The 23191-nt window shown below is 48.1% G+C and overlaps 1 protein-coding gene across 2 annotated transcripts in view; it reads right to left on the reverse strand.

Moving 5' to 3' along the window:
- The window catches only part of WDR82 (WD repeat domain 82), a 78048-nt gene that overhangs the window by 11800 nt on the left and 43057 nt on the right, over window positions 1-23191 (reverse strand). For both annotated transcript variants that reach the window (XM_033926315.1, XM_033926314.1), the window contains one exon: window positions 2925-3080. In XM_033926315.1, the coding sequence (XP_033782206.1) occupies window positions 2925-3080 (156 nt within the window). The remainder of the gene's footprint in view (window positions 1-2924; window positions 3081-23191) is intronic.

Below are 23191 nucleotides of genomic sequence, written 5' to 3' on the forward strand. Positions count from 1 at the left end.
CCGGTGGTACGGGCAGTCCAGCGCTGTAGGGCAGGAGCTTTCAGCCTCCTGCCCTGCTCTCCCTGAGCAGCAAGCACGCAGGTGTGAGTTTCTCGCTTTCTGCCTTGTCCTGCACTGCTCTGTGAGTAAGTGAGCTCGTACAGGGTACCAGGCACATGAAGCGACACTGCCTCCTTACCTCTATCCTCAAACTACTCCTTAAAATACAGGGCTGGCTCTGCGCTTCCCGCTGCCACCAGTGCAGTCACAATTAACCACTTCATGCTGCAGGGACGAGCTGTCAGTTCATGACAGCGCCGTCGCCTTGGCCAGGGGCTCTGGGCCAGAGCATGGCGGTTTTGAAAGCACCAGCCATTAAGAGCATCGCACAGCTCCTGGCGCTGACCCCTTACTCAAGCCTCCAACAGATGGCTGCTTCTCATTGGATCCGGCTGCTGGCAGGTCTCGCGTGGAGCAGCCAATGGGTGCCAACTACGCGTTGGCCAGCACCAGAGGGGGAGACAGGAGAGGCGAGCATCAGAGGGTGGAGGAGAAACAAGGTAGGAGAAGAGAGGGAGAGGAGAGACAAGGCAGGAGGAGGAGAAGAAGAGAAGCAGAGAGAGGGAGGACAAAGAGGAGGGGATGGTGAAGGAGGAGGAGAAAAGAAAAGGAAGGCATAGGAGGAGCATTAGAGAGGGAGAGGAGAGGGCAGTTTGCCTGTCTGAGAAACTCCCTAACCCCTTACTTGTCCTGTTTGTCCGTTAATTAGTTTGTAAGCTCTACTGAGCAGGGACTGTCTCTTGCATTTTTTTCTAATATACAGCGCTGCATACGTCTAGCAGCGCTATAGAAATGATAAGTAGTAGTAGAAAGAGAACATCAGAGATAAAGAGGCAGAAAGAAGAAGCGCATCAGAGGGCAGAAGGAGGACAACATCAGAGAGGGAGAAAAGAGAGAGATCAGGAAGGAAAGAAAACAGGTAGATAGAGAAATGGGACAGCCATTCACAGAGCAGAGTGGGAGAAACTCACACCTGCCTGCTTGCCGCTCCGGTGGCACTCAGGGAAAGAAAGCAGGAGAGAAGAGCAGGAGGCTGAAGGCTTCTTGCCCTACAGCGCAGGACCACTGGAGGAGTAAAGGTAAGGGGCGGCCCTGCCTGCCTCAGGTTGGGGGGGCCCTGTCAGGGGAGGGGGTGCCCTACCTGCCTGCCCTGCCACTAGGCTTCTAGGCCTATCTGTCACTAGGCCTGCCTGCCCTGTCCCGGCCTAGCACTAGACCTCCAGAGGGGGGATAGGGTGCAGAGCCTGGCAGGGAGAATTTGATTCAGAATGTTTTTTTTTTCTTTTTTCCTCCTTGAATTCTTGGGTGTGTCTTATGGAGCAAAAAATACGGTACCTGCCAGAACAATTCACACTTTTATACAGATCCCACAATTTCACCAAGGATCACAGCTACCAGTGAGGTTTTTGTGTACTAATATAGGGCTTAATGGCATAGATGTGTTTGTTACCCACATACAATCTGTCCCATTAAAAAAGTCCCCCTCCAGTCACCCCCCCAAATGGCAGGAGGGATGACATTGGATGCCCCCACCCTCCCATGTACCTTTTTAAAACACTGGAAGTAGGAAGCCCGCTCTCTGGATCATGCTTCGTGCCTGCCTGTCTATATGACAGGCCTTCCCCTCTCCATGTGATGCACACATAGGGACCAAAAGCTCTGATTGGTTCAGATTCCCCCTCCCAAGGGGTGGGGCCTTAGGCACCTGAGCCAATCATGACTTAGGCACCTCCCTCTGTATCCAGGATACTTAGGGAGGAGCCTAAGGCCCTGTTTGGCTTGATGCACCGGGAAAGCATTTAGGCAGGCGGCCTGAAGCAGTAGCCTGAGAATGGGCTTCCTGCTTGTAATGTTTAAAAAAGGTAAGGGGGAGGTTTGGGGGGGGGGTGCTTTCGCTGGCATGAGGGAGTGAGCATCCATCCTGCCATTTCTTTTGGGTTGGGGAAGGGAGGGAACTGCATTTGTCAGGGGTCATTGGGGAGGGCCATCATCCGTGGTGGGGGGACTTTAAAAATTTTTTTTTAATGGGACAGATATTTTGGGTGTGTAACACAAAATATCTGTGCCATCGAAAAAAATAACCAACCCTAGGCAGACCTGTTGGTAACAGTTACCGACAGTTTTGTTTTTACGATCCTTAATACCCCATTTGGAATAGCCAAGCAATGTTAGTGGCTATTTTGCAATGGGTTTTAGCTAATTAGCATGGCCGGACTGGAAAATGGGTATCAAGGAGAAAAACACACAGTGAGTAACAGTGATCGTCGCTAAAGTTGTGAAAACAGGTTTAGCGACAATCGCTGAATTCAGTGCATCTAAACCCATAGGGCAGGGGTGTCCAATATCGGTCCTCGAGGGCCGCAGTCCAGTCGGATTTTCAGGATTTCCCCAATGAATATACATGAGGTCTATTTGCATGCACTGCTTTCATTGTATGCTAATAGATCTCATGCATATTCATTGGGGAAATCCTGAAAACCCGACTGGATTGCGGCCCTCGAGGACCGACATTGGACACCCCTGCCATAGGGTCTTGATTTTAGGCAATTTCTAACTTTCTCATCTGTTATAATGGAATTCTTCCTGAATGCTTGAGCCAGCAGATCTAGTAAAAATGAGTTGAAGTGAAAACAGTGCAGAAAGAAATGTGCATATGCATAATTTAGTTCCTTTAAAACAAGGAAAGAGAACAAGGAAGTGGCGTGGCTCACTGTAGCAGTGAAAGAAGCGATCGGAGACAAGTAGATTTCTTTTAAAGTATGGAAAATCACACTGCCATCCAGCCCAAGATCATGTCTCCCCAATCTGGGCCCGACAGGGAATTATTTTTCAATGGAAGACTCAAATTCACCCCCCCAAAAAGCACATCTGCAGAGGATGCTTACCGCAAACGTGTGCAACACAACCCCCTTGAAGGCATCAATCAGACGAATAAAGCCCCCATTGGTCGCAATCAAGATCAATTTTCCATCGTTACTAAATTTCAGACCTGTCCATTCACAGGTCCTATCGTACTGCATCTTAAATGTGGCAAATGGACCCTTCAAAAAAACAAAGAAAACTTCAGGTAAGATGGGGTATTAGTGTTCAGAATATGGTTACACAGCTCCAATGCACAGTTGTCCTGTTTCCTGCACAGAAAATTTGAAGGGATAAAGCACATACTATTCTTTCTTTTTTTTTTTTTTTAATTCTTTATCAGAAAAAAATCACTTGAACCTATAAAATACACTTGATTAACTTTCATGTACCATTTAGTTTGTAAATCTTTATTCATTTTCAAATCTTACAAGTGCATAATAATCAATCAGAAAAATTTTTAACAAATCACTTGACAATCTTACTTATAATCCTTAAAATATATAAATATAAAAGAATCCCTTCCCACCCACCCATTTATTAATAATAAAACAATTAGCAATTATCTTTCCCAACCCCACCCTCCCCATATCTTATCTAATACCAAGGTGTTTAAGATGTCTGATCATTAGAATAAGTAATCAATGGCCCCCAAATCTTTTTAAACTTATAATTTCCTTGTTGCATGGCCAGCACCCTCTCCATTTTTTAAATATGACATACTGAATTCATGTACCATTTAAATGTAACATTTAAACCTCCATTTCCCATTTCAGTCAATACCTATATTCTATAACACTATTATTTCTACAAGTTCCATGAGTTCAGGCACATTGGGGGTATAGTACCACTGGTGGAGCATCTTATAGCCAGTCTCAACCATATTACTGGTGACCGAGGCTCGTAATAAGGCTTCCAAATGCCTCTCTCACACAGTAGTCTCATAGGTCTTGCCAATGGCATTTTCCCAAAGTCTGGCATTGCCTTGGCACCAGGAAGGAGCACAGTATAGCATTGTAAAGGCAGGTAACGGCACCTCTGTCCACCCTCTGAAGGAAAGCCTGTTCCAAGGGAGACGGGGGCTGTTGCAAATCTGGGAGCACTCTCTTTTTCAAAAAATCCACCAATTGCCAATAATGGAAGAGATATCACTCCATACTCCTCCTCCTCCAAACAGGAGAAGAGGACCAACTCGCCCTCAGAGAAAGCTGTCTCAAAGTTAGTAATCCCCTTCCCGCCCAGCTCTGAAACGTAATGTCCAAGTCACCAGGAGCAAAATGAGGAGACTTAGGGTGATCGTCTGTGAGGACATGAAGACTGCCAATCAAGTGGAGCAAGCTTCCTCCAAAGCAAGACAAATTAGAGGTTGCATACGTAGGAGTTTCGTCAGCCGTAAACCTGAAGTCATTATGCCACTGTATAGATCCATGGTGAGACCACACCTGGAGTACTGTGTGCAATTCTGGAGGCCGCATTACCGTAAGGATGTGCTGAGACTAGAGTCGGTCCAGAGAATGGCCACCCGGATGGTCTCGGGACTCAAGAATCTCCCGAACGAGGAACGGCTAGAGAAGTTACAGCTCTACTCACTTGAGGAACGCAGAGAGAGGGGAGACATGATCGAGACGTTCAAGTACCTCACGGGCCGCATCGAGGTGGAAGAAGATATCTTCTTTTTCAAGGGTCCCACGGCAACAAGGGGGCATCCGTGGAAAATCAGGGGCGGGAAACTGCACGGTGACACAAGGAAATTCTTTTTCACTGAAAGGGTGGTTGATCGCTGGAATAGTCTTCCACTTCAGATCATTGAGGCCAGCAGCGTGCCTGATTTTAAGGTCAAATGGGATAGACACGTGGGATCTATTCACAGAGATAGGTAGGGGAGGGTCATTGGAGTGGGCAGACTAGATGGGCCGTGGCCCTTATCTGCCGTCTATTTCTATGTTTCTATATGTTTCTTCCCCGGGATGGAGATGTGTTTCTTGAATAAAGCCTATAGCATTCTTAGCTCTCTGCTTCCTTAAAATAGAGGCTATGTTTTCTAGGAGTGTTCATGCCCCTTACATTCAATGACAGACAAGTCTGGCACTTAGGTAACATGGATGTAAGGAGAACAAGGCTCAAGCATCTGCTCTAAACCATAAACATACTGGGATGCAAACACCCCCTCTCCCCCATTGCACCCCCCCTAGTAACCACACTTCCCTCTTCCCCAAATACACCCCCTCCCTGCAGGTAGACAAAACCTCAAACTGCCAGGACAGACTTCAGATAACATTCCTCGCAGACATGTCCGGTCAGCCCCCGCCACATGCCAAATAAAAGAACCCCAAAGGCCTCAATGTCCACATAATGCTGAACTTAGGTGTCCACTCAGGCTCCACCCTCCAAAGCATCAGATTGTTCATCCTACTGCTCCAACTGACGCTGTAAGCGCTGCTTCTGATCAACTCTGTGCCATCTGAGCCGCAGCCCCCCTCAACGTGTCCTAGGAGGGCCCTGCGTCACCTCTCATCCTCCGCAGTCCAAAGCTTAGCATGTTGTAGGATATGCTGTACCTCCTTGGCCGAAGCACGATGCAGCTTGTTTTCAACCACAAAAGAACATCTAAAAGGATAGGTCCATTTATAGATGTTATGCTCCTGCAAGCAATGAGTGACCTCCTGAAACTCTCTTCTACGATGAAGCGTGACGGAGGAGAGGTCAACGAAGAGCTCTACTTTAGTGCCCTCCAGGGTAATATAACCCACCTTCTGGGCCACCTGCAATATACATTCTTTTTGTGGAAAACGCAGGAGGGCCCAAAGCTCTATGAACTCTTTCAAACTCAAGCTCCAGAAGGTCCCCTTCAGGACCCACAGATTGCAAAAACTGTTGACATACTGCATGAGCTTGGATGCGTCTCGTTCCATAAGGGATTCCGGGACACCCCGCACCCCGAGATTGTTGTGATGGGCTCTATTTTCCCCGTCCTCAATCTTCAGTAGCAAGTCCTCGGCATTGAGTTCAAACTGATCACAGTGTTGCTGCAGCCCCAGTATATCTCGGTCATGCATTAGGACCTTTTCCCCAAAATCATTCAAACATTGTCCCATATCATCCAGCTTCTTATGCAAGTCCTCTAAATAGCACAGTTACTTACCTTAACAGGTGTTATCCAGGGACGGCAGGCAGCTATTCTCACTGATTGAGCCTCGATGCGGAAGCCTCGCAAGCAGACTTGCTTGAAGAAACTAGAAGTTTCGAGTCAGTCGCATCACGCATGCGCGAGTGCCTTCCTGCCCATCTCCTCAGTTGAGATAGCTAGCAGAGAAGCCAACCAGGGGAGGTGGGTGGGTTGTGAGACTAGCTGCCTGCTGTCCCTGGATAACACCTGTTACGGTAAGTAACTGTGCTTTATCCCAGGACAAGCAGGAAGCCTATTCTCACATATGGGTGACTTCTAAGCTAACCAGAATGGGATGATGGGAGTGTTGGCAACTTAGAAGAATAAATTTTGTAATTCTGTTTGGCCAAACTGGCCATCCCGTCTGGAGAAAACATCCAGATAATAGTGAGAAGTGAAAGTATGAACCGAGGACCACGTAGCAGCCTTGCAAATTTCCTCAATAGGTGTAGATCTGAGGAAAGCTACTGAAGCTGCCGTTGCTCTGACTTTATGGGTTGTGACTCTACCCTGTAGTTGTAATCCAGCCTGGGCATTGCAGAAGGAAATACAAGCAGCCATCCAGTTGGAGATGGTACGCTTAGAGACAGCATATCCCAACTTGTTTGAATCGAAGGAAACAAAAAGTTGAGGAGCAGTTCTGTGAGGTTTGGTGCGTTCCAAATAAAAGGCCAAAGCACGTTTACAGTCCAGAGTATGAAGAGCTGATTCTCAAGGATGAGAATGAGGCTTTGGAAAAAACACTGGAAGAGTAATAAATTGGTTGAGATGAAATTCCGATACCACTTGAGGAAGGAATTTAGGATGAGTACAGAGGACCACCTTGTCATGATGGAAGACAGTGAAAGGTGGATCAGCAACTAAAGCTTGCAGTTCACCACTTTCCAAGTGAGATAAGAACATAAGAACATAAGAAGTTGCCTCCGCTGAGGCAGACCAGAGGTCCATCTCGCCCAGCGGTCCGCTCCCGCGGTGGCCCATCAGGCCCATTTCCTGAGCAATGGTCCCAGACTATCCCTATAACCTACCGCTACTCTTATCTGTACCCCTCAATTCCTTTATCCTCTAGGAACCTATCCAAACCTTCTTTGAAGCCTTGTAACGTGCTCCGGCCTATCACAGCCTCCGGAAGCGCGTTCCATGTGTCCACCACCCTCTGGGTGAAAAAGAACTTTCTGGCATTTGTTTTAAACCTGTCTCCTTTTAATTTTTCCGAGTGCCCCCTTGTACTTGTGGTTCCCCATAATCTGAAAAATCTGTCCTTTTTCTATACCCTTCAGGATCTTGAAGGTTTCTATCATGTCTCCTCTAAATCTCCGCTTTTCCAGGGAGAACAGCCCCAGCTTTTTCAGTCTGTCAGTATATGAGAGGTTTTCCATACCTCTTATCAGTTTAGTTGCTCTTCTCTGGACTCCCTCAAGTACCGCCATGTCCTTTTTGAGGTACGGCGACCAATACTGGACACAGTACTCCAGATGCGGTCGCACCATTGCACGATACAGTGGCAGGATGACCTCCTTTGTCCTGGTCGTGATACCCTTCTTAATGATACCCAACATCTTGTTTGCTTTTCTTGAGGCTGTGGCGCACTGTGCCGACGCCTTCAAAGACGTGTCCACCATCACTCCCAGGTCTCTTTCAAGGTTACTTACCCCTAGCAGTGATCCTCCCATTTTGTAGCTGAACATCGGGTTCTTTTTCCCTACATGCATGACCTTGCATTTTCCTACGTTAAAGATACTTCAGATGAGCCATAGACATTGGTTCAAATGGAGGCTTTATCTTATCAACTGAGCAAGAACAACATTGAGGTCCCAAACGACAGGAGACAGTTTGAGATTGAAAAGTCCTTTCATGAATCTGGAAACCACCGGATGAGCAGAGAGGTGTTTCCCTTCAATAGGCTGATGGAAAGCCGCAATTGCACCGAGATGGACTCGGATCAATGTAGATTTGAGACCAGAAGTGGATAAGTGTAAAAGGTAATCCAAAACAGAAGATAAGGAGGAATGTTGAGGCTCCTTATCATGAGAAAAACACCACGTAGAAAATCTAGTCCATTTTTGATGATAGCATTGTCTAGTGGTAGGCTTCCTAGAAGCCTCTAAAATGTCTCTGACAAGTTGAGAAAACTGAAGAGGAGTCATGTTGAGAGGTACCAAGCTGTCAGGTTTAGAGACTGCAGGTTGGGATGAAGCAGAGATCCCTGACTCTGTGTAAGCAGAGATGGAAAAACTGGTAGAAGGTATAGCTCCCTGCTGCTGAGTTGAAGTAGAAGGGAGTACCAAGGTTGTCTCGGCCACCGAGGAGCAATCAGAATAATGGTGGCACGATCGTTCTTCAACTTCACCAGAGTCTTGAGAATTAGAGGGGAATGGAGGGAATGCATAAAGGAAGAGATTTGTCCATTCCAAAAGAAAGCATCTGCCTCGAAGCAATGAGGAGAATATATCCTGGAGCAGAACTGAGGCATTTTGTGGTTGTGGGGAGCTGAAAAGAGATCTATCTGAGGCGTTCCCCACTGTGAAAAAATGTGATGAAGAGGCGAAGAATGGAGTGTCCATTTGTGAGGTTGCAGAAGACGACTCAAGTTGTCCGCCAAGCAATTTTTTGCCCCTTGGATATAGACAGCTTTGAAGAAGGTGTTGTGGCGGATTGCCCAGTCCCAAACCTTCAGAGCTTCTTGACAAAGGGAGGAAGATCCCGTCCCTCCCTGTTTGTTGACATAATACATGGCGACTTGGTTGTCCTTCCGAATGAGGACTACCTGGTCGTGAAGCGTTGAGAGCCTTGAAAATCGCTCTGAGTTCCAACAGATTGATGCGACATTGACGATCCGTACTGGTCCAATGGCCTTGTGTACGGAGACCATCGAGATGAGCGCCCCAAGCATAGGTCAAAGAATCTGTTGTGAGGACTTTCTGATGGGGGGCGCGTTTGAAAAAGCAAGCCTCTGGAGGGATTGGAAGATAGCATCCACCAACGGAGAGACTGCTTCAATGAAGGAGTGACTGTTATGTGTCGAGAAAGTGGGTCGCAAACCTGGCAGGGATAACATCCAAAATTTCTTTGATTAAAAATTTGAGAGCCCCGAGATCCAGAATGTGTCATAGATCGACAATCTTCTTCGGAACAAGAAAATAACAGGAGTAGAACCCTCTGTTCTGCTGTTCCAAAGGAACTGGTTCGATGGCATGGAGACGAAGCAGACCTTGAGCTTCCTGAAGAAGGGTGGTCTGGGATGGACTGGAAGGATACTCTCTTGGAGGGAGCTCTGGTGGAACCTGAGTGAAATGAAGAGAGTATCATTCCTCGATGATTGACATCACCCACAGGTCGGATGTTATCTCCCATCGGTGGTAAAAATGATGGAGACGACCTCCTATAGGGGGAAGATAATTCAGAGACAGAACGGTGGAGGTTATGCTCTGTTTTAAACAGTCAAAAAGGCTGCGTAGCCTTAGGTGCAGCAGACGGTTGAGATTTCTATTGCTTTTGATTCTGCTGTTTCTTAAGAGGAGGGTGAGTGTAAGGAGCCGTCCTCGGAGCAAAACACCTCTGGTAAATAGGAGGAGGGCGTGTAGGCTTGGCAGGAGCTGGCTTTGGCTTAGGTCTGACAATAGAAGAAAAGGATTTTTCATGTTCAGACAATTTCGTGGTGGCTGCCTCAATAGATTCATCGAAGAGGTCATTGCCTGCATAAGGAATATTAGCCAAGCGGTCCTGAAGATTAGGATCCATGTCAATGGTACGAAGCCAGGCAAGGCGACGCATTGCTACAAAACAAGCAGTCACCCGGGCAGACAACTCAAAAGCATCATAAGAAGACTGAAGTAGATGTAATCTGAGTTGCGATAGAGAAGCGATGACTTCCTGAAATTCAAAGTGTTTTTGAGTATCTAAATAACTAAGAAATTTAGGCAAAAGAGCAATGAGGAACTCAAAATAAGTGACAAAATGGAAACTGTAATTGAGGACTTTAGAGGACATCATGGTATTTTGATAGATGCGACGTATGAATTTGTCCATAGTTTTCCCTTCTCTTCCAGGAGGAACGGTAGCATAAACCTTGGAAGGATCGGATCTTTTCAAGGAAGATTCCACAAGTAGGGACTGGTGAGATAACTGTGAATTCTTAAATCCATTACAATGGAGAATTTTATATCTGGAGTCTAATTTGCCTGGAACAGCTGGAATTGCATAAGGAGTCTCCAGACATCTGGTAAAATGTTTGAGACAAAAGCTTGTGAAGAGGAAGCTTAAGTGACTCTGCCGGAGGTTGAGGAAGATAAATGACTTCGAGATACTTCTTAGAGTATTTGGAACCAGCATCCAATTGAAAATCCAAGTCAACAGCCATCTGACGAAGAAAAGAGGAGAAAGGTAGCTGATCCGGTAGCGCCTTGCCTCGAGAAGGACTCAAGGTTGTCGAGGCAGTCTGGGTCGAAGATGAAGCTTCGGCTGGAAAAAAGGCATCATAAAGAATAGGGAGATTTGGACGAAGCAATCGAAACCGCTGAGTCCTTGAGGTTTGGAAGTGGAGACCTCGATCGAGGAGTCGGTGGTCTAGTAGAAGTAGGTGTAGATCGAGGCTTAGTTGAAGAAGGACGCTCTTTAGAAGAACTATGCCTGGAAGGATGCCTCAATGAAAGTCTCGATTGTTGGTGAGAACAGTGCTTGGAAGCAGATCTCAAAGATCAAGGAGACTTCGCCCTGGAGAGAGAAGCAGCCGATGCCACCAAGGAATGGATAGGACTGGAGGCTGTGGATCGAAGCTCCAGAGGCTTGATGGAGGAACCTCGATGAACTCCCCAAAGATTCTGCTCCTTGTATGGAGTGTGAGGATTCCTGCCGAGGCACTTGCAAAGAATCTGCTCCTTGCTTCACGTGCTTAGATGCCAGACCAGACACTTGCAGAGACTCTGCTCCCTGCATAGAGTGTGTAGACTCAGACTGAGGCATAGGAAGAGGCTCGACCTCGCGGGAGTCTGCAGAATGCCCAGGCTGGATTAGAGTAGCTAGCTTCGGTCCCATTTTGGTGAGGAACTGAACAAATTGCTGCTCTAACATGGTCTGGAAAGAAGCCGGCAAGGACGGATCTGTGTCTGAAACTGGACAGCCAGCCTTGGCTGGAAGTTCCACCAAGACAGTGGAAATGTGCTTCGACTTAGAAGTCTTAGGCACCTTAAGCACCACCGGTGGAACTGTCTGCTGAGCTATCTGATCTGAAGATACAGGGGAAGATACAGCAGACGTCATCGAAGAAAGAGCTGCTGCAAACAAGGAAGGTCTGATGAGGCTCGAGGTCAAAGCAGTGGAAGCAGGAGGGCCCTTGGTCGAAGGCAAGACCGAGGTCAGCTTCGGAGTCGAGGAAGTGCTTGAATCCATCTGGAAGAGCTTCTCCACTGAAAGTAGACGTTTAAGGGCTCCAGGTTGAAGAGTAGCACAGCGCTTGCACGACTTCGGGTGATGTTGTGGCCCAAGGCACTTGAGGCACCTGCTATGTGGGTCCGTGAGAGAAATCGCACGCTGGCACTGGCTACACTTCTTGAAGCCTGTAGCTGGCCAGGACATAGAAGGAAAAACAGCCACTGCAAGGTCAAAGCACCTGGGCTGCGGCCAAGCGGCCTGTCCCGGCAGCCGAACGGAGGAAATAATTTTTTTTTTAACTAGAAATAAAATAAAGAAAGTAAGTACAGCGATTCGTGAAGAAAAATAACACACCGCGGTGAGAGAAGGCACAAAGTAAGTACGTTAAACGCAGAGAGTCAAAGACGGACTTCTCGGCTCCGCGGAAAGCAATGTTACTTACCGTAACAGTTGTTATCCAGGGACAGCAGGCAGCTATTCTCACTAGTGGGTGATGTCATCCGACAGAGCCCCGATACGGAAGTCTCACAAGCATGTCTTGCTTGAAGAAACTTAGAATTTTCGAGATGCCCGCACCGCGCATGCGCCAGTGCCTTCCCGCCCGATGGACCGGGCGTGTCTCCTCAGTTCAGGTAGCTAGCCTGAGAAGCCAACCCAGGGGAGGTGGGTGGGACGTGAGAATAGCTGCCTGCTGTACCTGGATAACAACTGTTACGGTAAGTAACATTGCTTTATCCCAGGACAAGCAGGCAGGTATTCTCACTAGTGGGTGACCTCCAAGCTAACCTCAATGGGATGGTGGGAGTGTTGGCAACTTAAGAGAATAAATTTTGTAACACTGTTTGGCCAAACTGTCCATCCCAGTATCCAGACAATAATGAGAGGTGAATGTATGAACCGAGGACCAAGTGGCAGCCTTACAAATCTCCTCAATTGGTGTCGATCTGAGGAAGGCTACAGAGGCTGCCATTGCTCTGACCTTATGGGCTGTGACCTTACAAGGAAGGGATAATCCAGCCTGGGCATAGCAGGAAGAGATACAAGCCGCCATCCAGTTGGAGATGGTACGCTTCGATACAGGTCGTCCCAACTTGTTCGGATCAAAGGAGACGAAAAGTTGAGGAGCAGTTCTGTGTGGCTTGGTGCGATCCAGGTAGAAAGCCAAAGCACGTTTACAGTCCAGAGTGTGAAGAGCCGATTCTCCATGATGAGAATGAGGCTTTGGAAAAAATACTGGAAGTACAATGGATTGGTTGAGATGAAATTCAGAGACCACTTTAGGCAGGAATTTCGGATGAGTGCGGAGGACCACCTTGTCATGATGGAATACTGTGAAAGGTGGATCCGCCACTAAGGCCTGAAGCTCACTGACCCTGCGAGCAGACGTGAGGGCCACCAGAAAAACCACTTTCCAGGTGAGATACTTAAGTGGAGCCCTGTTGAGAGGTTCAAACGGAGGCTTCATGAGTTGAGAAAGGGCGACATTGAGATCCCAAACCACAGGAGGAGGTTTGATAGGAGGATTGATATGGAAAAGTCCTTTCATAAATCTGGAAACCACAGGATGAGCAGATAGAGGTTTCCCCTGTAGAGGCTGATGGAAAGCCGCAATAGCACTCAGGTGGACTCTTATAGATGTAGACTTGAGACCAGACTGAGACAGGTGTAGAAGATAGTCCAACACAGAGGATAGGGAAGCTCGCTGAGGCTCCTTGGTGTTGGAAATACACCAGGAAGAGCATCTAGTCCACTTTTGGGAGTAGCATTGTCGAGTAGCAGGCTTCCTGGAAGCCTCTAAGACATCCCTCACCGCTTGAGAGAACTGGTGAGGGGTTACGTTGAGAGGAACCAAGCTGTCAGGTGAAGAGACTGCAGGTTGGGATGAAGCAGTGATCCTTGATGTTGAGTAAGCAGAAAAGGAAACACTGGAAGAAGGACCGGTTCCCTGCTGCTGAGTTGAAGTAGAAGGGAGAACCAAGGTTGCCTGGGCCACCGAGGAGCTATCAGAATCATGGTGGCTTGGTCTGATTTCAACTTGACCAGAGTCTTTTGAATGAGAGGAAATGGAGGAAACGCATACAGAAATCGATTCCCCCAATCCAGCAGAAAGGCATCTGCCTCGAGGCGATGAGGAGTGTAGATCCTGGAGCAAAACTGAGGCAGCTTGAAGTTGTGGGGAGCGGCAAAGAGGTCTATCTGAGGCGTTCCCCATTGTGCAAAGATCTGATGAAGGGGCTTGGAATGGAGAGTCCATTCGTGAGGCTGGAGGAGACGACTCAAGTTGTCTGCCAAGACATTGTCCTTCCCCTGAATGTAGACAGCTTTGAGGAAGGCATTGTGTCGAACCACCCAATCCCAGACTCTGAGAGCTTCCTGGCAGAGGGAGGCCGATCCCGTGCCCCCCTGCTTGTTCACATAATACATGGCGACCTGGTTGTCTGTGCGAATGAGGACCACCATGTCGTGAAGCAGATGTTGAAAAGTTTGAAGAGCATAGAAGATGGCTCTGAGCTCCAGAAGATTGATTTGATGGAGTGGTCCGCACTGGTCCAGAATCCCTCAGTGCGAAGCCCATCCAGATTAGCCCCCCAGGCATAGGTCGAGGAATCAGTTGTGAGAACCTTCTGGTGGGGAGGAGTGTGAAACAGCAAACCTCTGGATAGATTCGAAGAGGTCATCCACCAAAGTAGAGACTGCCGAAGAGCAGGAGTGACTATGATGTGTCGAGTCAACGGGTCTGACACTTGAGTCCATTGAGAAGCTAGGGTCCACTGAGGAATTCTGAGATGGAGCCTGGCAAAGGGTGTCACATGAACTGTAGAGGCCATGTGGCCCAGGAGGACCATCATGTGTCTTGCTGAGATGGACTGGTGAGAAGATACAGACTGGCAGAGCTGAAGAAGAGCATCCATACGCTGAGGAGGAAGGAATGCTCGAAGCTGAATGGTGTCCAGTACCGCTCCGATGAAGGGAAGGGACTGGGTCGGCTGCAGATGAGATTTGGGAAAGTTGATCTCGAAGCCCAAGCTCTGCAGGAAGCAGATCGTGGTCAAGGTCGCCGAAATGACCTCTGGAGCAGACGAGGCCTTGATGAGCCAGTCGTCGAGGTAGGGGAATACCTGAAGACCCCTGTTCCGGAGTGCAGCGGCCACTACCACCAGACACTTCGTGAAGACTCTGGGTGACGAGGACAGGCCGAAAGGAAGCACTCGATACTGCAGATGTAGATGTCCCACCCGAAATCTGAGGAACTTGCGGGAGGCCGGATGAATGGGAATGTGAGTGTAGGCCTCCTTGAGATCCAGAGAGCATAACCAATCGTTCCGCTCGAGGAGGGGGTAGAGAGAAGCAAGGGTCAGCATGCGAAACCTCTCTTTTACCAAAAACTTGTTGAGGACTCGAAGGTCCAGGATGGGTCGTAGGTCGCCCGTCTTCTTCGGGACGAGGAAATACCGGGAGTAAAATCCCCGGTTGTGCTGGTCCACCAGGACCGGCTCGACGGCCCGAAGCCGAAGCAAAGCCTGAGCCTCCTGAAGGAGAAGGGCAGTCTGCGTTAAGTTGGAAGGATACTCTCTTGGAGGGTGGTCCGGGGGGACCCGATGGAAATGAAGAGAGTATCCTTCTCTTACGATGGTAAGGACCCAGAGGTCTGTGGTAATAGCCTCCCATCGATGATAAAAATGATGGAGGCGACCCCCGATTGGAAAAATGGGAGGATGCAGAACGAGGTCGGTTATGCTCCCTGGAAGAGAGTCAAAAAGGCTGAGTAGCCTTCGGTGCAGCCGGCGGCTGAGGCTTCTGCTGAGCCTTCTGGGGAGGCTGTTTCTTCGCCGGTTGTATCGCAGCAGGAGTTTGACGAGGGGTGTAGCGCCGCTGATAAATCAAAGGCGGTCTAGAAGGTCGAGACTGCTGAGGCTTGGGCTTAGGCCGAAGGATAGATTGGAAAGACTTTTCATGATCCGAAAGTTTCTTGGTAACAGTCTCGATAGACTCGTCGAATAGATCGGCGCCCGCACAAGGCACATTGGCAAGTCTGTCTTGGAGGTTCGGATCCATGTCAATTGTTCGAAGCCATGCCAATCGACGCATGGCCACGGAACAGGCGGCAGCACGTGCTGAGAGCTCGAAGGCATCGTACGAGGACTGCATCAGCTGAAGACGTAGCTGGGAAAGGGAGGCTACCACTTCCTCGAACTCGAATCGAGCCTGAGAATCAATGTAAGGAGTAAACTTGCGGAGCACCGGCAAGAAGAACTCCAAATATGAAGAAAAGAAGAAATTATAATCGAGTACTCGAGACGCTATCATAGAATTCTGGTAGATTCTCCTACCGAACTTATCCATCGTTCTCCCCTCTTGTCCCGGTGGTACAGAAGCATAGACCTGGGAGGGATGCGAACGCTTGAGAGAGGACTCGACCAGCAGGGATTGGTGAGAGAGTTGGGCGCCCTCAAACCCCTTGTGATGAACAATGCGGTATCTTGCATCCAATTTGCTCGGGACCGCAGGGATGGAGTATGGCGTCTCAAAACATCGCATGAATGTTTGATCCAGCAATTTATGTAGAGGAAGCCGAAGAGACTCCGCAGGAGGATTAGGCAAGTGCATGGTGTCGAGATACTCCTTAGAATACCGAGACCCAGTGTCCAAAGTCACATCCAAGTCATCCGCCATTTGCCGGAGGAAGGAAGAAAAAGACAACTGGTCCGCCAGTACCGGCCTCCGAGACGGACTGGAGGAAGTAGAAGCCTCAGGATCCAGGGAGACTTGGGAGCGACAAGGAGAATAAGAGGTAGATGGCTCCTCGTACTCCGGCCCCTCCTGGGGAGATAAATCCGAGGAGGAGTATCCCATACGCGGCAGCTTCTGCGGTGAAACCTCAGAATGGCGCGAGGAGTGCCGGGACGAGTGTCTGGATCGATGTCCCTCCCGGTGTCGGGAGGGAGAGCGAGAACGCCTATACTTTGTATGGTCCCCCGAAGCTTCCAGTGAATGTATGGGACTGGAAGCGGTAGAGCGCAGGGGCGGCATGGAGGCCGTCTCACGCGATGCAGCCCAGGCCTGGTATGGAGTGCGGAAGAACTCTTCCTGTGATTTACTATGACCAGGACTTCGATTATCAGTCGGAGGAACGGCACCGTGATGGCGCGGAGGCGTGATGGGCTCTAAAGGAGGCATATCGCTAAAGGAAGCCCGCCTCGAGGGACTAGCCGGTCTCCGCCGCTCCTCCTCGTCAAGCAACGAGATCGATCGACGAGGAGGAGGGGGAGGGGGCGGCCCGCCCCCTGGGATCGCGACCGGGAGGTCACCCTGGATGGAGGCGATTAACCTGGGCCCCATGGTCTGCATGAGCTCGACAAACTGAGCTTCCAGCAGGGACCGCAGCGAAGCCGATATGGAGGGATCCGCACTGAAAGGGGGTTCTCCAGCACGGTCTTCGCTCTCCTTCGTGGTCGAGTGCTTCTGCTTGGTAGCTTTTGACACTTTAATGACCACTGGTGGAATAGTGGAAGGCGGTACCTGAGCCGAGGAGACGGGAACAGGCACCGACGTCGAACTCGTGGCCGAAGCCGGGGTGAACGAAGCCGGCTTCAAAAGGCCCGGAGTAGCAGGGGTAGTCGCTGGTTTCGCATGGACAGGCGAAGTGGCCGATGAAGTTGAAGCTGAGGGTTCCTTAGCAGCTTCCATCTTGAACATCGACTCCCACAACAGGCAGCGCCGCTTAAACGCTCGCGCTGTTAGAGTGAAACAAGGCCGGCACGATTTCGGGAAATGTTCTGGACCAAGACACTGCAGGCAGCGTCGATGCGGGTCCGTCAGCGAAATCGCGCGCTGGCACTTGCTACACTTTTTAAAACCGGTGATTGGCCGGGACATAGGCCGAAAAAGCTCCGCCGCTAGATCGAAGGAGCTGGGCCTGAGCCACGTGGCCGACCCGGCCAATTCGCCGGAAGAAAATTTTTTTTTTTTTTTTGAAATAAAAGAAATAAAACACACGAAAAGAGGAAAAGAAATCCAAAAACGCGGAATTAGAAGGCAATAAAACGTGAATTCAGTCAGCGCAGAATTGAAGTAAAACTTCTCAGCTCCGCGGAAAGAAAAGAACTGAGGAGACACGCCCGGTCCATCGGGCGGGAAGGCACTGGCGCATGCGCGGTGCGGGCATCTCGAAACTTCTAAGTTTCTTCAAGCAAGACATGCTTGTGAGACGTCCGTATCGGGGCTCTGTCGGATGACATCACCCACTAGCGAGAATACCTGCCTGCTTGTCCTGGGATAAAACTGAGAACTGAGGAGACGCGCCCTGTGCTGGGCGGGAAGGCACTTACGCATGCGCGGTTGACTCAAAACTTCTAGTTTCTTCAAGCAAGTCTGCTTGCGAGGCTTCCGCATCGAGGCTCCGTCGGTGACGTCACCCATATGTGAGAATAGCTGCCTGCTTGTCCTGGGATAACGAGTCCGACTTTAAGGTCTTGCTGTATACCAGATAGAGAAGATTTCAAGTCTAGCATCCAGTGATTCATGTCCTCCTTACTCGTCAAATTGATTTCTAAATCCGAGGAGCCACAAGCTGCACTCTCCTCCGCCGTACAATTCGGCCACCCATTGCAGGCGGACCCTAGTACCATCTTGGGCGTTGAAGATCTGCAGGGCTCACTGGCATGAAAAGCAAAAGTTTGCAAATCTAGGCACTGTTTCTTTCTCGCCATGGAGCAGGCATGGACAATCAGTAAAGTTATTGAGTATAATAAGATAGATGCTAACGGAATAGGGTTGCTAATTTCACCAATTGTACGTGGGCTGAGACGGAGCTCGAGGCTTATCTGTCCATGCAAAGTCTTGATACCCCGGCTTTTTCAAAGTCAAAGAAGTTTACAAATACATATAAAATTTTAAAATTCATAATTCATAGGGAGAAGGATAGACTGACAGTCATACCAAGGTTGGACATATGGTAAAAGAGGAGAGAAATACAATATTTAATAGTAAAGACAGACGTAAAAAGAGAAATACAATGGGGAATGAGAAAGTGTGAGTGTTTATAGGTTGAAGGCATCTCTAAAACAGGAAAGTTTTTAGATGAGTAGCCTAGAGGTTAGAGCTGCTGAGGTTGCGAGTTGAATCCCAGTCTGTTCCCTGTGGCTCTGGGCAAGTCGCTTAACCCTCCATAGTTTGATTGTGAGATTGCCAGGACAGATAAATCCCAATAAATAAAATAAAGATAGAAAATCAGCCACAGAAGCAAGCGCTCAAGTCAGGCATGTCCCCAAAGCCACCCACCAGCTCCCACATTAGAAGCAGCACTTTGGCTGCTTCAGCAGAAGCCACATTCTGAGCCACAAAGAACCCTACATTCATCAAAAAAACAATGTACCTGAAGGAGATTGCTGGCAAAGACTCTGACGAGCACCAGATCCACTCAATGTACATTAAAGCATTCAAGAAAGTCCCTGCTCCATATAGCTTACAATCTAATCTAATCACTAGGCAGGACAAGTATGGGGTTAGGGAGCTTCTCAGGCATGGGTGCTTTACAAGCGAGAGGGGGATAGGAATTAAAAGCAACCTCGAAAAATTGGGTTTGAATATTGCAAGGGACACAGCTTGATGTACCGACTCAGGCAGTCTGTTCCAGGCATATGGCGCTACCCCTTCACATACATACATACTCATAGATCAAGCATGCTTTCTCTGTTCTCCTCCTCTAAACACATAGGGTATATATGTATCCCTCACTGATAAGTCTCTCTAAACTTTGGCAAGTTCACTAAAGCATAATGTATTTTCACAAATCACTCATCTTTCCTATCCAAGAGGAATGTTTCATTCAGGAATCAGTATTTCTCCACACACACTTCTTTTACCAAAAAAATAAAATGAAAAAAAGAAATCCCCAATCAGTATTTCAGTCGCCAACTCTTTCCAAACCGTCTCAGCAACCGTTCCACTTTGAAAAAAAAACAAACAACCAGTTTGAGCCATCAGCCAATCAAATTATTTTTTTTTAACTCTCCAGGTCTTCTGGTTGTTGTAATGCAAATTCCTGCAGGCATGCACTCTCAATGTACATGCTCAAGACAAACTCAACTAGCCAGAACATTTACAGGTTTTAAACAATCACTATTATCAGTATTTATTTTTAATCACTACCAGTCTCTTACATACCTCTACCAAACTGCATGTACACTGCATATTGATTAGGGATCTCTTGAAAACCCGACTGGCTGGGGATTCCTCCAGGACAGGGTTGCGAACCACTGCTTTAAGGGAATCAATGAGCAAGACCCAGTAGCAGGGGGGAGGGTAGAGGACCTGGAAAAGCGGAGACTTAGAGGGGACATGATAGAGACTTACAAGATCATGGAGGGCATAGAGAAAGTGGATAGGGACAGATTCTTCAAACTCTCAAAAATTACAAGAACGAGAGGGCATTCGGAAAAAATTAAGAGGGGACAGTTTCAGAACCAATGCTAGGAAGTTCTTCTTCACCCAAAGGGTGGTGGACACCTGGAATGCGCTTCCAGAGGGTGTGATAGGACAGAGTACAGTATTGGGGTTCAAGAAGGGATTGGATAATTTCCTGGACTAAAATTGTGGCCTACTCCCCCGGAGAAGGGCACAATTGCTCCAGACGCGACCTAGCTATAAAAAAAGTGCTGGTTACATGAAAAAATACAGTAAAATACAGTTTTCTTAAAGGGAAACAACCCTCCAGACCAGCACTACCTCAGGATTTTTTTTTTTTTTTTTTTTTTTACAGAACAGACTCCACAGGCTCTCGAAGCAATATGCCTTGCTTGACTTAGGGGGCAAGGCTTACTGCTGAGGCTCCTCTAAAAAAATGTGGGGAGGTGGAGGAAGTGGGGGGAGGGACCCCGCTCGTGACCCGCCGGGTTTGACACCCCCGAGGTCGGACGAACCCCCAAACAGAGTCCGTCCAAGCTCCGTCCGGCTAAAAACAGGGACAATAAACCTCTAAACAAATTCCAACAGCCCTACCAAGGGAGATGGGTACAGATCACTCAACACCTGCTGGAGACTGAAAGAAGACCGAGGGAAATAGAGAGGAGGGGCTAGGATATACTGTCCCAAAGTTTTGTTTTCAGTCTCCACCTGCTGGTCATGATTAGATATATACCAATCGTAAAGTTAACCTCTACTGGTCTGGAGAGTGCTAAAGAAGGAGATAGAAGGGCATAAATAGAGGATTACTCTACAGGTGCTGGACCTGATAGGCCGCTGTGTGAGCGGACTGCTGGGCATGATGGACCTCTGGTCTGACCCAGCAGAGGCACTGCTTATGTTCTTATGTTACCACCAAGTGTATCCCAAGCAGCAAAGGGACAAAGCTCAACCCCAAGCTCAGCTAAACCTGATGAAAAAGGTCAGGAGCCACACCAGAGAGCTGCAGAGGGATGTCCGTCCACCTACTGAAACAAAGAGTGGCAAAGCTCTGGCATTCTCTCTATCTCCAACTGGAGGTAGATGGACATAACCTACATGTCTCTGGACTGATCTGCAAGACATGGATTGAGATCTTACCTGCCAATTTACTTTCCTTTAATCCCTCCAGACTGCGGGTTAAGAACACTTACCAGCAGGTGCAGACTTCTAAGTGATCCTATAAGCAGCCTGTGCAGATCCCAGGGAGTTAGTATAAATAACAAAGCTGATAAGTGCCCCCCACCACTAACTTCCTTCTGGTGCTCCCACATCCAAGTGTATCGAGCTACTTCCCACTGTAAGCCAGGAAACGCTGCACTGGAAGCGGGTTACAAAATAAATCTAGAATAAAGAAGTCATCAAACCACCTTGTAGTGCAATTCCAACTGCAATGAACTGAAAACACAACTTCAAGTCAAAACAGCTCCCAATGCAGATAAAGATGACACTTTGGGAGTTAAGCATGGAAAATTATATCACTTTCTCCTTAAAAATCTTCATGGACAAGGTTTGCAACTTTAAAATTCTTCTAGACGACAAAATCAATCCTTAATGGTACTTGTGGATGGCTATGATCATGACCATATGGCTCCAGAAAAACGAGGATGGAGTCAAACATCCGGGGTTTATTTCCACTGAAAGCAATGGACGTATAATCCGGATGTCTCAATCCTTCCTCCTTTTTCTGGAGCCATATGGTAACTAGCCATGATGAACGATCAGTGCTTCCATATGATAACTGGACACTTGAGTTCCTTTCCATGACCACAAAATAAATTGAACACTATTTATTTATTTAAAAAGATGTACATCCCGCCACATCTACAGGTCTGAGAGGGTTACATAAAAACATACATCATAAAATAGTGACAAATAATAGGAAGGAAAATCCTTATAGAATTTACTTTCACCCGTCAAAACTCAATTCACTGTTCCAAGCCCCCTGCAGCCTCAGAAATTGGAACTACCGCTTGAAGCTGCAGAAACCTTTGCAGTTTCCCAAACAGCTTCTGCTTTCTAACAAGACCAGCAAGACGACTCGAAAAAGGCCTATGGCTAGGGCCACAGATGACCTCCAGCATCGGCTGATCTCAGGTAACCTGAGCCCGCCTCTGATAAAACTGCCGCGCCCAAGCACAGATTACCACCACGGCTGAAACGTAAAAGAGACTAGACCCGAGTCTTGGCCACTTCACCTACTACTGCGGAAGGACTGCAACCTTTGAAAAAGTCTACTATGCTAAGTCCTACACATTTTGCCACAATGATAATGACAGATGCCCTGAAATCTACCTCTTATTGAAAAACCTCTGCTCCCTGGCTTTGGTGTATCCCAATGTCTCGCAAACTTTCCAGCCGGCAGCACATTAAATCCCAGCCGGAAAGCACCCTGAAGTGCGCAGAGGCCCATCTACCCATGACCCGTTTCGATGAAGAGATTCAGGAGGTGCGGAGAGAGGAGGAGAGACACCAGCCAGGAGAGTCGGCGAGAGGCACGTCCTGTAGGCAGTCAACTGGTGTGGATGATTCTCCACCATGCCAGTGTTGAGACACACTTGAAATCTCAGGCGATACACTGGTCTATCCTCTGGAAAACTGAAGGAGTGGTGTAGTGGTTAGAGCAACAGCTTCAGCACCCTGAGGTTGTGGATTCAAATCCCATGCTGCTCCTTGCGACCCTGGGTAAGTCACTCAATCCTCCATTGTCCCAGGTACATTAGATAGATTGTGAGCCCACCGGGACAGATAGGGAAAATGCCCGAGTACCTGATTGTAAACCGCTTAGATAACTCCGATAGGCGGTATAAAAATACCTAAAATAAAAATAACTTTAGTTTCCCCTGGGTTTCCTAGCAGCTTCTTATCCAGCTCCTCATCAAATAAAAGCTTACCCTTGAATGGAAATTTTAGAACATAATAATAGCCTTATTGGGTCATACCAATGATCCATCAAGCCCTAGTAGCCCGTGCTCACGGTGGCCAATCCAGATCACTAGTACCTGGAAAAAACCTAAAGAGTAACAAACATTTCATGCTACCGATCCAGGGCAAGCAGTAGCTTCCCCCATGTCTTTCTCAATAACAGACTATGGACTTTTCCTTCAGGAAATTGTCCAAACCTTTCTTAAAACCAGCTACGCTATCCGCTCTTACCACATCCTCTGGCAATGCGGAAACCCTGAGAAAACATCTAACCCAGCTCCATGGACATCTTTAAACCTACCAGATATTTTTTCCATTCTACGGACTTTCACAACGAAACTCAAATTTCTGACCAACTGACTTTCCAGCCAAAATTAAAATTGGTGGACT

The sequence above is a fragment of the Geotrypetes seraphini genome, chromosome 17 (genome assembly GCF_902459505.1).
Source record: "Geotrypetes seraphini chromosome 17, aGeoSer1.1, whole genome shotgun sequence".
Classification (NCBI taxonomy): Eukaryota; Metazoa; Chordata; class Amphibia; order Gymnophiona; family Dermophiidae; genus Geotrypetes; species Geotrypetes seraphini.